Genomic DNA, 13,196 nt, shown 5'->3' with positions numbered 1-13,196 from the left:
CTGTTTTATTGTAACTGCAGAGTTTTTTTCTTTTCACTTGCTACAATTTGTTAATATATTCTCTTATGTATTTTTTCACCCCCTGTTAAATGTAAACCAGCATGATGAGATTTTATCTTGAATGCCGGTATAGAAAAGCGCTAAATAAATAAATAAATATTTATACATGATCTGAAAAGGGGAACGACGAGTGAGGTGCTTAAATTTGCAGATGACACAAAATTATACAGAGTAGTTAAATCTCAAGTGGAATGTGATAAATTGCAGGAGTACCTCATGAGACACGAAGACTGGGCGATGGTAGCGAGATGGTTTAGTTTGCTAAGAAATCCAGGACAAGGTTGAGGCTCCAAAGAGTTATCGGCCATTTTAGGGGTGGTCGGATGTACTTGACTCCTTTCAGGAAGCGAGAAACATCCAGGTGAGAGGCTATGCTGTCGCTCTCGTTCATGGTTCCGTAGCATGACAATGCGGCCACCTGTACCTTGATGGAGTTGAGGGACAATCCCTTCTGTAGGCCGTTCTGTAGGAATTCCAAGACCGCAGGAATTTTGACTGAGCGTGGTATGTCGTCGTGGTCCTCGCACCAGGCTTCGAATACTCTCCAAATACTTATTTATGTTAGCGATGTGGAGAACTTGCGTGCTCGGAGTAGGGTGTCGATTACAGCCCCCGAGTATTCGTTCTCTCTCAGGTGAGCCCTCTCAATCGCCAGACCGTAAGAGAGAATCGAGCTGGATCCTCGTGGAGGATCGGCCCTTGTTGGAGCAGGACTCTGTGTGGAGGTAGTGGCAGGGGGGTCTCTGTCAGTAGTCTTCACATGTCTGCATACCACAGTCTTCTTGGCCACTTCGGGACCACAAGAAGTACTGGTCCCCTGTGTAGTTCTATCTTGTGAATGATTGCACCTAATAGGGGCCACGATGGGAAGGCGTATAACAGTCTCCTGTGGCCAGGTCTGTACCAGGGTATCGATCCCCTGGGACAGAGGTTCCTGCCTGCGGCCGAAGTAACTGGGCACTTGGGCGTTGGACCGGTTTGCCAGAAGGTCCATGGTTGGTGCTCCCCAATGGTTCACTATCAGTTGTGGAACGCTGCGGTCAACAGCTTCCATTCTCCTGGGTCTAGTCTTTCTCTGCTGAGGTAATCCGCCGTGATGTTGTCTTTCCCAGCGATGTGGACGGTCGAGATCTCCTGGAGATTCACTTCTGCCCACGACATTAGGGGGTCTATTTCCAGAGACACCTGTTGGCTTCTGGTTCCTCCCTGACAGTTGATGTAGGCCACTGTTGTGGTGTTGTCCGACATTACTCTGACCGCTTTGTCTCGGAGTCTGTGACCGAACTGTAGGCAGGCTAGTCTGACTGACCGGGCTTTAGGCGATGTTCCATCCCGACTCTTCTGTGTTCCACTGCCCTTGGGTGGTTAGCTCTTCGCAGTGTGCTCCCCATCCTCGTAGGCCCCAGTTTGGTGAGGATAGTCTTGTTCCCTGGCTCTGGTGGCCGTCTTGTAGCCACCATCATAGTTGAGTCCAAACTCTGCCCGGGAGCTGTAGACATACGGCATAGTTCTGGGACAGTGGATTCCATCGCAATAGAAGTAAGTGCTGTAGGGGTCTCATGTGAGCTCATGCCCATGGCACTACCTCCAGTGTGGATGCCATGAGACAGAGGACTTGTAGGTAATCCCATGCTGTGGGGCGAGGTTCGCTCAGCAGGGTTTGCAACTGGTTCATCAGTTTTGATCTCCTTGTCGGTGTCAGGATGACCTTGTCTTCTTTGGTGTCGAATAAGACTCCTAAGTATTCTAGAGACTGTGAGGGCTGCAGACAGCTCTTGTTCCAATTCTTTATTTTACTTTTCTTAATTATAACAGGCAAATGGATACAATACATATAATATACTTATACATTTGCTGTGGAAACTAAATCTCAATCTTTACCCATATAATCAGATAATAGTAATATTTAAAGCAAAAGTGGACCGTTGAAAAATTAAACAGAGCGAAAAATATAAGGTAAATATGGTTTCACCCATAATACTAGGCAATAAGAGAAAACAACAATTTAAATAATTTTTTTGCCCTCAACCTTTTTCTGCACTTTGGGGGTGTGAGTCCAGGAAAGCCTGTAATGCTGCAACTTCAAAATAAACATACTTTTGATCTTTAAACCAAATTTCACACTTGCAAGGGTATCTTAAAAGAAATCTGGCACCCCTGGCCAGGGTGGCAGACTTCAATTTAAGAAACTCTTGTCTCCTTACCTGAGTTGGTCTAGATAGATCTGGATAAATCCAGATCTGTTGACCATGGAAATTTAACATTCTATTACGTAAAAATAAACGTAATATTGTATCTCTTTCTTGTGGAAATGTAAAGGAGACAAAAAGATACCTGAACAAGCGATACCAACTATTGCAAAAATTTATTATATCTTTAAAAAATCCTCTATAAGAGAAGAACAACCAGAGCAATCCATTGATATATCAGATGTCTTAGAAACTACTTTAGACACTGTTATAACTTCTAGGCAGACAGCTCTTGTTTGTGTTGACCACCCATCCGAGGCTCTCCAGTAGAGTTTTGACTCTGTTGGTTGCCTGGTGACTTTCCTCTGGGGATTTCGTCCTGATCAGCCAATCATCTAGGTAAAGGTGTACGAGGATTCCTTCCTTCCTTCCTCAGTGTTGCCGCCACCACCACTATGATCTTGGTGAGCGTCTGGGGTACTGTGGCTAACCCGAAGGGTAGTGCCCGGAACTGGTAGTGACAGTCCAGGATTTTGAAGTGTAGGAAGCGCTGATGTTCTTGATGGATCGGAATGTGTAGGTAGGCTTCAGACATATCCAGGGATGTGAGAAACTCTCCCAGTTGTATCACCCTTATTACAGAGCGTAGGGTTTCCATGCGGAAGCGAGGAATCCTCACGTGACGGTTGACCGATTTGAGGTCCAGGATGGGCCTGAACGTTCCCTCTTTCTTGGGGACGATAAAATAAATGGAATAATGCCCAGTATGTATTTGTTGTAGAGGCACTGGGGTTATGGCCTCTAGGGCCAGTAATCTGGTCAGTGTAGCTTCCACTGCAACCCTCTTGGAGGGGTCGTGGCAGGGGGATTCCACAAACTTGTCTGGAGAGGTTCAGAAGAAATCCAGGAAGTACCCCTCTCGAATGATGGTTAGGACCCACTTGTCCAAAGTTATCTCGACCCATCTTTGGTAGAATAGGGCAAGTCTGCCCCCTATGGCTTCTTCCTTTGGACAGGTCGGCTGATTCTCATTGTGGGGTGTGGCTGGGACCTGGACCCGAACCGGTTCCCCTTTTGTTGTGCTTGTTCTGAAAGGACTGGTTCCTGCCTATAGTGTTTCTGTAGGGATTGAAGCACTGTGACCCTCTGCCCCTGAAGGATTGGGGGGGAAGGGTCGCTGGTTTCTCTTATTCCTGTCCTCTGGTAGCCACGGCAGTGGGGACTCCATTTGTTAGCCAGTTTCTCTAGTTCACTGCCGAACAGGAGGGATCCCTTGAAGGGCATCCTTGTGAGTCTCGTTTTGGAAGATGCGTCGGCTGACCAGCTTCGGAACCAGAGTTGCCTCCTGGCTGCCACAGCTGATGACAGTCCTCTAGCTGCAGTGCACACCAGATCGGAAGCAGCATCCACGAGGAATGATACTGGTGGTTCCATGGCTTCCCGAGGAGGGTTGCTCCTGGTCTGTGATAGACAGGCACGTGTCACCACGGTGCAGCAGGCCGCTATTTGTAGGGACATAGCTGCGACGTCAAAGGACTGTTTAAGGATGGATTCCAGACGTTTGTTTTGAGCATCTTTGAGTGCTGCACCTCTCTCCACTGGCATAGTAGTGCGCTTCGAGACCGCACAGACCATGGCATCCACTTTTGGGCATGTCAGAAGGTCTTTGGCCGCTGGGTCCAGAGGATACATGGCTGCCATAGCCCGTCCCTCTTTGAATGTAGACTCTGGAGCAATCCATTCCAGGTCAATTAGCTGTTGGACGGCTTGTAACAGAGGGAAATGGCAGGAGGTCTGACAGAGTCCTTCTAGCAGGGGATTCATCTTAGACTCCCCCGAGACATTTGTGCCCGGGATAGCAAGCTCCTTCAGGCTGTGGGTGACCAGGTCTGGAAGCTCGTCCTTGGTGAAGAAGCGTGTCATGGTCTGGTGAGGCTCTGTCCTCGGAGGGAGTTCCCCCTCCTCCAAGGGCTCTGATTCATCCTCAGAGTTGTCCGTGTCCCCGTAGGTGGGGCTTCTGGGCGGTGGATTCACTTCTCTGGGCCTAGAGGGGGTCGGGACGTAAAAGTCCTCTGGTGAAGGCTGTGGCCATGTTATTGGAGGCTCCGTCTGCATTGAACGAAGGTGTGCAGGCCTTTGAAGAATTCCACCCAGGAGATAGATGCTGGGTCCAAGCTAGGAGGCGCTGTGTCCCTGGGGGGCCCGTTTGAGGGGGGGGTCCTGCTGGGATTTGCTAGGTCCGGGGTACTTATTGAGAAGCTAGCACTCAGTCCCGGATAGGGCTGGCCCTGGGCTGGATCCCCCAGGGCCCTCCTTGCACTGGATACACAGGGTGTTGGCCTCTTCGTGTTGTGCGGCTCTGATGTGCCATGCTGGGCAGAGGCCCTGAGCTCCTTTTCCGGTAGTGCCATGGATGTAGGGGTGTAAAATCTGTATGCGCTCCGGTGCATCGAATATGTGAGCATGGATTGGGTGTGCGCTCAGTATGTGCGCGCTGGTGTGCGCACAAGTCGCAGTTATGCACCCTGCACAGTAAGCGCGTGTTGCACGCGTAATTTGTGCATATGGTACTTGAGTGTGCGACGTTGTGCACACAAGTAATTTGTGCGCATGGCTCGCCCTGTGCGCCGGGTCGAGACGGCGGACAAGGTGGCGAACAGGGCCAAAATGGCGACGGCGACCACGCGGACAATATAACTACCACCTCGGAGGGTCTCCACATGGGAGGACCCTTGGATCTAACCGGGGACTAGCCCTGCTAGGGCAGATCAACCCGGTGGCACTGGTCCCGGCCGGCGACCTGTGCGACTCCTCGAGCTTCGAAGACCGGAGTCTTTAAAAAAGATTTCTACCTTACCTTGTCTCATCGCTTCCCGGTTTCGTTCCGGGCGGTCTCCGGCTGCGGGAGGAGAGGGCAAATATCTTCACCGCTGCGCTTGAGGTTGCACCCGCTGCCTCTCAGCCGCGGAAACTGCCTCGGGAATTCTCAACTGGGGGAGGGACCCGAAGGTGTCACCGCAGAAGAGCGGGGCTCGTTTGTAGAGGTAAGATTTCTTCTTGTTTCGGGTTTTCTCCATTAAATTTACTCTAACGCTGTGAGAGCGTGCAGGTAGTCCCTAACTGCTATGGAGATGGAAAATACTGAAGAGCTGCACTTCCTCCAGGGGTATACGTACTAGGGCTGACATCAGACTGAAATCTCATCCGTCTCCAACTGCTATCAGGAGTACACTATACCCATTGGTCCTGAGTCCATCTGCTACACGCTAGGAAATATATTACTGAAGCACTGTTCAATAAACCCAGCTGACTAGGGCTCCTAACCCTGGGAGGTATAGGTCCATTGGGTTAAGGGAGACTGATGCCTCCAAAGGAAAAGAACCATCAAGTCCAAGTTTATAAATACCCTATATTCTTTGGGTAGTAAATTGAAAAACCTCTAAAGTGGGCTGTGATAAAGAGGAAGCTGAGGAAGGACTTGGTGGGAAGGTCCAAACAGAGCCTTTCCTGTTCTTACTCATCTATTTAGAAGTAAAACAAATTTACGTTGGGAGTCAGACTGCAAAGTCATGCTAAGGGCGTGTCCCTTTGACGGCAGCAGTGCACTGTTGCATGCTGCGCTTTAAAGATGATATCAGTGAGTGTGGCTCTCCCTTTCCCAACAACTCACAATGTTATTCAGCAGCAGCAGAGGCACAAGATGAAAAAGCCTTGCAGGAGGACAACCAGCGCTCGCTCCCACCACAATTAACGCATGCTGTGATTAAGTCCAAGGAAGATGATGTCAGCGATGGAGGATCTCCCTCTCCCAGCAACTCATGATGCTATTCAGCGGCGGCAGAGGCATAAAATGAGGACACAACAACAACCAGCACTCTCCCCCCACATTTGTTTACTTTTCTAGCATATAGATTTGTTGCCTTTGTAATAGCTCCTTTTAATTTGGCTCACTGGTGTTCCATCTCACCCACTTTATCCCAGTCTTCTAGTTCTTCCACCAGGTACTTTGCAGCATCATGAGACTTTGCAGCATCAGGGCCTCGACAGCTTGCCATCATTGATGGAACCATGAAGTCTGCTTTATATCAGATAATTCAGACATAATACAGACATTTTGTCAAAGTCTGTATTTTTTAAATTCAGAACTCAGGTCTTCATGAGACTTCTCTGTATCTTATTTGTGATATTAAACTATAAATGTCTGATGATTATTGGTGCTCAGCTGGGCACCTTTCTGGACATTAGACACATTATCCCCATTAGTGAGAGCTAGGTCAAATACTACACCCTCCCTCATGGGTTTCATTACTATTTGTTTGAGCATAGCTTCTTGAAGGGCATCTGCTCTCTCTCTACTTCTTGTACACTCCGCAGAAGGGATATTTGTTTGTAGTGACCAATATCATAGCAGATCTTGTAACAAAACTCAAAATCTTATGAAGGACAACTCTGCAATAATCCCTAAAAAACCAAACTACTGTTGGCATCAGTGAACTGAAGTCAAAAAATTACTCATACGGGAAATCCCACATTCCCAGTCTTTTGTAGTGATAACCCATGCACAGTAATTTGTTGCTGTTTCGCATTCTGAATAATGTGTTCTACTTTATAATGGAAATTAAAAAGGTACTCTGATAATGAACCTGTTTAAAAATGTAAAGAAAATAGATTGTAAAATGTTTTACATTTTAAGGATTAAAACACTCATTACATTCATCATTTGGACTTTCAGTAGATTTGACTGCTACAGGATAGCAATTCACCACCCACATTCTATAACAGATAGGCTTCCAGGAAATGTGAAGTCAAATATTATTTAGGTGATGAATTTTGTGACATCAACAAGATCTATTTCTTATTCAAATGTCCTCTAATGTTTGCTCTTAATAGGTAGATCTAATCAAAGCAGTCTTTGAAGAAGTATATGCAAATCAGTCTTAATAAAAGCACCAAGAGACATTGATTACATGGGAAATAAAACTTACTGTGTACATGATAGCTGCTACCATTCCTATCAATGTCAAGGAGCTAATGGAGAATGACAGGGCAGCCAAACCATCTGCAAAATAAAATGGAGAACAGCCTACTAAAAATTCATGTATAAAATACATCTGCTCAAAGCAGAACAGCTAACCATTTGGTTTCAACATTTCACTTTCTAATAGTAATTTCTAAATTTTTTTGGTGGTGAGGGTGGAGGGGGGAAGCCCAGCAGATTCCTCCTGCTCCCTTTGAACTTCTGGCTCTATTGGGACAGGGGCTAGGATCTGGCACCATCACAAAAAAAAAAAAAATGCAATAAAGGATAAAAATCTAACTTCTTGTGACTATTCTCCAAGAGACAATTTTTTCAATTTTTAAAATCTACCTTACTTTTGAGTCCTGGCAATCTTAAGCATGCAGAATTAGTAACATGTAGAAAGAAATTAAAAGCTTGTAAACAAAGATATTGAAATATTAGCAGCTATAACATCAAATAATTTAGTATTGATGCCACATGTTTCTATTGTCTGGATTTTGATGATCCTGTTTCTTATTTTGGTTGATTTAACAATTTGGATATCATTTAACTCTGACATTACAGATCATTTAGTACCCCTATTTCACTATGAATATGTGCTGCATATATATATATATTTATGACTGGTCCTATATATAAATCTTAAATAAAGAAAAAGAAAAGAACCCTTGACATTCTTAAATTTGTTTTAAGCCATCCTTTCATTAAGTTTGGCCTATCTGTTCTTTGGTTAGGAAGGGATTGTGTCTTCTTCCCAACCCCTCTCCTGCATCCCTGCCAGCCTCTTTTCTCAGCCTGTTAAGAGGATCAAGGAATTCTCACCAGCCTACCAGCTCAAGATGTAGCCTCAGTGCCACTCATTGACTGATAGGCGATACAACATCATGGCAACAGTTATCTTTCTTTCCCTACACCAGAATGTATCACTTCTGTGGTGTGACCAGGTCTAACTGGATCTAACAGATGGGGGATCTGAAGCATGCAGCAACATAAAGCACTATGACCTGAGCTATGGAGCTTGCCACCTGACCATCAGGTTTAAAGTAAAACACTTTAATGTTTCCATACTAATTTCTGAACCTCTTAAGGGCCTTTTACACAATGTTACCAGGAAATTTGAAAAAAAAAAAACTGGCAGATATTTTACCAAACAAAATCCTACTTGACCAATTTTCATACTTTTCCTAAAGAGTACAAGGTCTCATAATATTTTGATTCTAGTACTTCTATGTAATCTGCTTTGAAGTACCTGAAAGGCAGAATATAATTCAAATGCATAATAGATATGAAACAACTACAATCACTCAAGTGATTTAGTAAGAATCAGTTTTGCATGCTCCAAGGAGAGTTTAGATGGAGCTTTTAGATAATGATGTACTATCCCAAAAAGTTACATTGAACTTAAAGTTATTTCTTTCCTCTCCTAGCATAAAGTTTGCTTTTCTTAAACTCTTCTGTATAGCTTTAACAAAAAAGCATTTTATTTTAAACAGTAGCAATATATTAGCAGAGTAAAAAGTAATGTTTTGAAGGCCAGAAAAGGCACCATTCAGGAAGTTAATACACAGGAATTTTTGCAAATAATTTTGGTATGTATATAAAATCATAAACAGCTCTGAAAAAAGCAAAAAAAGATACAAGAGCCCAGCTTTTAATTTTCCAAATAAAAGTAGTATATTATTAAAAAAAAAAAAAAAAGCAAAAATACATACAGAAACTGGGTCAGGTAATTTTTTCTACCTCCACCCAGCATAGAGACTGGAACCTAAGCAAGCCATCACATGAGCTCAGGGTTCTTAAACACAGCAGAGAAGTTTGTAAAATAATGAGAATTACAAGTTTTTACCATGATACCCTTGTTTAATGGAAATCAGCGTTCTTATGGAAAAAAAAAGTGCATAAATTAAACAATTCCATGTTTGAGACAATTTACAAAATAGGAACAATAAATCTAATTCAGAACCAGTGTGTGAGAAATAGCAACTGAACCCCTGGTTTCCTTAGCACAATTAAAAGGATAATTGGATTCAGGTGTTAAATATTTAGATAACTAAACCACTCTGCAGAGTAAAACTGTATGACAAGAGTTTGGGCATCCTGTCCAAATGGTTTTGAGTTTGGTCTTCAAAAGACAGGTTAGTAGAAACTCATAATGCCACAATCAAAAACTATTTCAGAGGACCTAAGAAAAAAAAAAAAAAAGAGTAGTTGATTCTCATTTGTCTGCATGGGGTTAACAAGACCATTTCAGAATATTTGGGGCTCCATACAACCACTGTCACAGTCTACAAGTGGAAAAAGTTGAAGACTACAATAACTCTATCCGGCCAAGATCATTCCAAGAACAAACGAAAAAAGCTACCCATAAAGTCACAAAGAAACCCAGACGAGCATCTGGAATTCTGCAGGCCTTTAACTGCAGCTGATGTGAAGTTTCATGCATCGAGAATCTGGAAAATTATATTAATGGGAATGGTGTTCATGGGAGAATAGCTAGGAAGAAACCAATGCCTCCAAACATTTCTCAGTCTCAGTTTCATCAAACAGCATCTGGATGATCCACAAGTCTTCTGTAATTATATTCTCTGTACAGAAGTCAAAACTTGGACATTCTGGCAACAATAAACATTTGTGGCTCAAACTAAACACTTTCTTCCAAAGAAAGCACCTCATCCCAACTGTCCAGCATATGATGGTGATATCGTGGGATAGGGCTGATTTGCAGCATCAGGGCCTCTACAGCTTGCGTTCATTGATGGAACCACGAAGTCTGCTTTATATCAGATAATTCAAGGAACACGTCAACCCTAATGTCTGTTACCGGAAGCAAAGTCAAACATGGGTCATGCAACAAGACAGCTACTTTAAAATATTTAAGTAAATCTGCTACAGAATGGCTGAAGAGGAGATTTCATATTTTGGATTGCCCAAGTCAAAGTCTCAGTCTGAATCCTATTGAAATACTGTTGCAAGACGAAGTAAGCTATTATAAAAAAAGCATTTATAATCCACTGTTCAAGGTGGCATACAATAAAAACATAAGTCACCAAGCACAGCAAAGCACTCTAAATCTAATTCCACACCCAGGTGAGTGCTAAGATCAAGTTGTACAGTCCCAAGGAACTCAAAACAATTTGTAAGTCCAAAGGTAATATTTATTCATAACGGCAACTCCACTGTGTATATAAGATCATGCTTTAAGCAAAAGGGTCCCCGACACGGACCCGTGTTTCGCCAGGGGCTGCATCGGGGGGGACGCACAAGAGGATTCAGAGCTATCTGTAATCAAAGGTAAAAACACAGGACTGTAACTAAATGTCGCTGACAGTGCCATATATACAATCAAACATAATATTCACTTACCAAGTTGAAGGGTATACACACGTAACAGGGAGCGCATTTGAGTGTCATTCAACATGGAGTTTTAAACACGTAAAAGGCGCCAAAACCTTCACAGACCAATCAGCTGAGGCAAACAACCCACCAATCAGAGCAAGATATTGCTATCCAATGAGCTATCAGATAAAATGTACCCATTCAATCTCTTTGTTGAGACCTACGGGGGTAACGGTGTTCAACCGGTAAATCCAACGCTGTTCGCATCGAATCAGATGGGCGTCAAAATCTCCCCCTCTAGGAAGGGGAGATAGCACCTCCAAAACAAAAAAGAAAATATCAGAAATCGAATGAGATAAGGCCACCCAGTGATCAACCAAGGGAGCTAGTAGACGTGAATGTTTGATATTGGATCGATGTTCTATTATACGAGTACGGATTTGTCTGTTGTCTGTTGGTCTTACCGATGTAGAGTTTCTCATTTATTAGTGTTTAGATTAGGATCTAATATTTTGAATATAAATTGTGCTAAAATAAGACCATCCCAGAGTAGACCGCAAACTTTCTCAGTACTGTACCCTGCATGGGGGCTTCCCAGCATACCTCACTTAATATGGAGATTTTTTTATTATTATTTTAAATATAAAAAAAACACACATTCGAGTCATTTATTTTTTTTTGATTCTCCATGACCTGTAAATGCTGATAATGCAAATTTATGTATTGGATAAATTCATGAAGTTGCCATGTAAATTCAACTGCATGCGCAGAAATAAAAATAAAAAGATATATATATCGAATACCTTTTTATCTGTTTTGATCTAATGCAGGAAGTTAAAACTCCTGAAAGCCAATCCAGATATGTATCATTCAATAAAATGTATCATCTTTTGGGGGGTTTTTGTTGACTTATTTCCAAACTTTATACATGTGAAAAGTATATTTTATTTCAATTTCTCTATTTTCTGATACCTACCATCTGACCCCCAATGAACTTCCTTAATTTTCCCTGCAGTTTGGCTATGAAATGGTTTGTTTTTACCAGGTTTGCAGGGGAAGTACCTTAGATTTGTGTTACTAGAGGGGCAAGCAATTCAACAGCTCATAGCAGATGCTACTTTCTTTCTTTTAAAGTTTGCAAGCATTGAAAACTGAGATGTGTGTATTTACAATTGCATCTTTTAGAGCCAAAACAGCTTTTAAGGATACACAAGGAAAGAGAATACAGCTGGGTAACTGTAGCCAGACCATAATTAACTAGTACTTTCTATCAAAAGTAGAACATTTATGCCTTTAGCTGTCCAAGAAAAGAAAGAGAAAGAAAAGTAGTGGGGGAAGAGCACAAGTAGACTGGTCTACTGCCAAAATGCTTCCAAAATTAATGTAGTCAAACTTTACTAAATTTGGGTCTCTGAAAATGAAAAAGATGCATACAATTATTGATTGGCTTTAGTTTTTAAGTTATGTTTCTGGGTCAGTATTTACAACTGACTTAGGAATTGCGGAGGATAAGTGAGTTAAAAAGTGAAAGGATCTCAAACTAAACCAGAAATGACTAATATACAGTAAATGTGACTGAATTTATGAATAGATCTATGATTGGGTTTGGTCAGTGTTTAATTTTTGGGCACGATAATCTGAATCTCATATTGCAATTTGAATGCAATCTGAAGTTGTATTGTATTATACATTATATGAATTCATTTATTCCTCGAAGTGAAGGATGATGCAATCATACTCAGTTTATATCCCTCTGTTGAACAAATTGCCCTAGATCAGATCTAGAAATCATACAGAGTCCACCAAACTATAGAACAGTGAGCAATGAGCATGTCGACTGATTTCATCAGGATATTGCAGCAACAGAAAAATGGTATCAAGACAAAAGAAGTCCATCAATGCTTGCAGACAACTGCTGGACAGTGACAAGATATTGTAGAGATTACTTACCTGATAATCTCCTTTTCCTTAGTGTATGCAGATGGACTCAAAACAAGTGGGTATAGTGTGCTCGTGCTAGCAGTTGGAGATGGATCTGACGTCAGCACGGGTACATATACCCCCACAGGAAGTGAAGCAATTCAGTAATCTTCCTTGCAAAGCTGTTATAGCTATATGAGTACTGACCGATCGATTAATTAAACAGGATTACCCTGACCGGTTGATAGTAGCTGGAGACCACCAGGATTCCCAACCGGAAGGCGTCGACACCCGGCAGGGTGGATGCCCTATGTAGTAAAACAGGGCTTACCTTGAGCCTGTGAAATCCCATGAATATTGGCAGCCGGGCGGGATGCTGAGTCCATCTGCATACACTAAGGAAAAGGAGATTATCAGGTAAGTAATCTCTACATTTCCTAGCGTGTAGCAGATGGACTCAAAACAAGTGGGATGTACAAAAGCTACTCCTGGACTGGGCGGGAGGCTGCCCGAGGTCCGTTCAGGATTGCCCTCGCAAATGCTGTGTCCTCCCTGGCCTGGACATCCAGACGGTAGAATCTGGAGAAGGTATGGAGGGAGGACCACGTCGCCGCCTTACAGATCTCAGCAGGTGACAGCATCCGAGTTTCTGCCCAAGAGTGAGCCTTCAC

General features: G+C 43.1%; 1 protein-coding gene across 3 annotated transcripts in view; it reads right to left on the bottom strand.

The window, feature by feature from the left end:
* The window catches only part of LMBRD1 (LMBR1 domain containing 1), a 591,116-nt gene that overhangs the window by 365,814 nt on the left and 212,106 nt on the right, over positions 1 to 13,196 (bottom strand). For all 3 annotated transcript variants that reach the window (XM_029595663.1, XM_029595662.1, XM_029595664.1), the window contains exon 7: positions 7,235 to 7,308. In XM_029595663.1, the coding sequence (XP_029451523.1) occupies positions 7,235 to 7,308 (74 nt within the window). The remainder of the gene's footprint in view (positions 1 to 7,234; positions 7,309 to 13,196) is intronic.

This window comes from Rhinatrema bivittatum, chromosome 3, assembly GCF_901001135.1.
Source record: "Rhinatrema bivittatum chromosome 3, aRhiBiv1.1, whole genome shotgun sequence".
Taxonomy (NCBI): Eukaryota; Metazoa; Chordata; class Amphibia; order Gymnophiona; family Rhinatrematidae; genus Rhinatrema; species Rhinatrema bivittatum.
The sequence above is the reverse complement of the archived record's forward strand: the minus strand, read 5'-3'. Positions and strand labels throughout refer to the sequence as shown.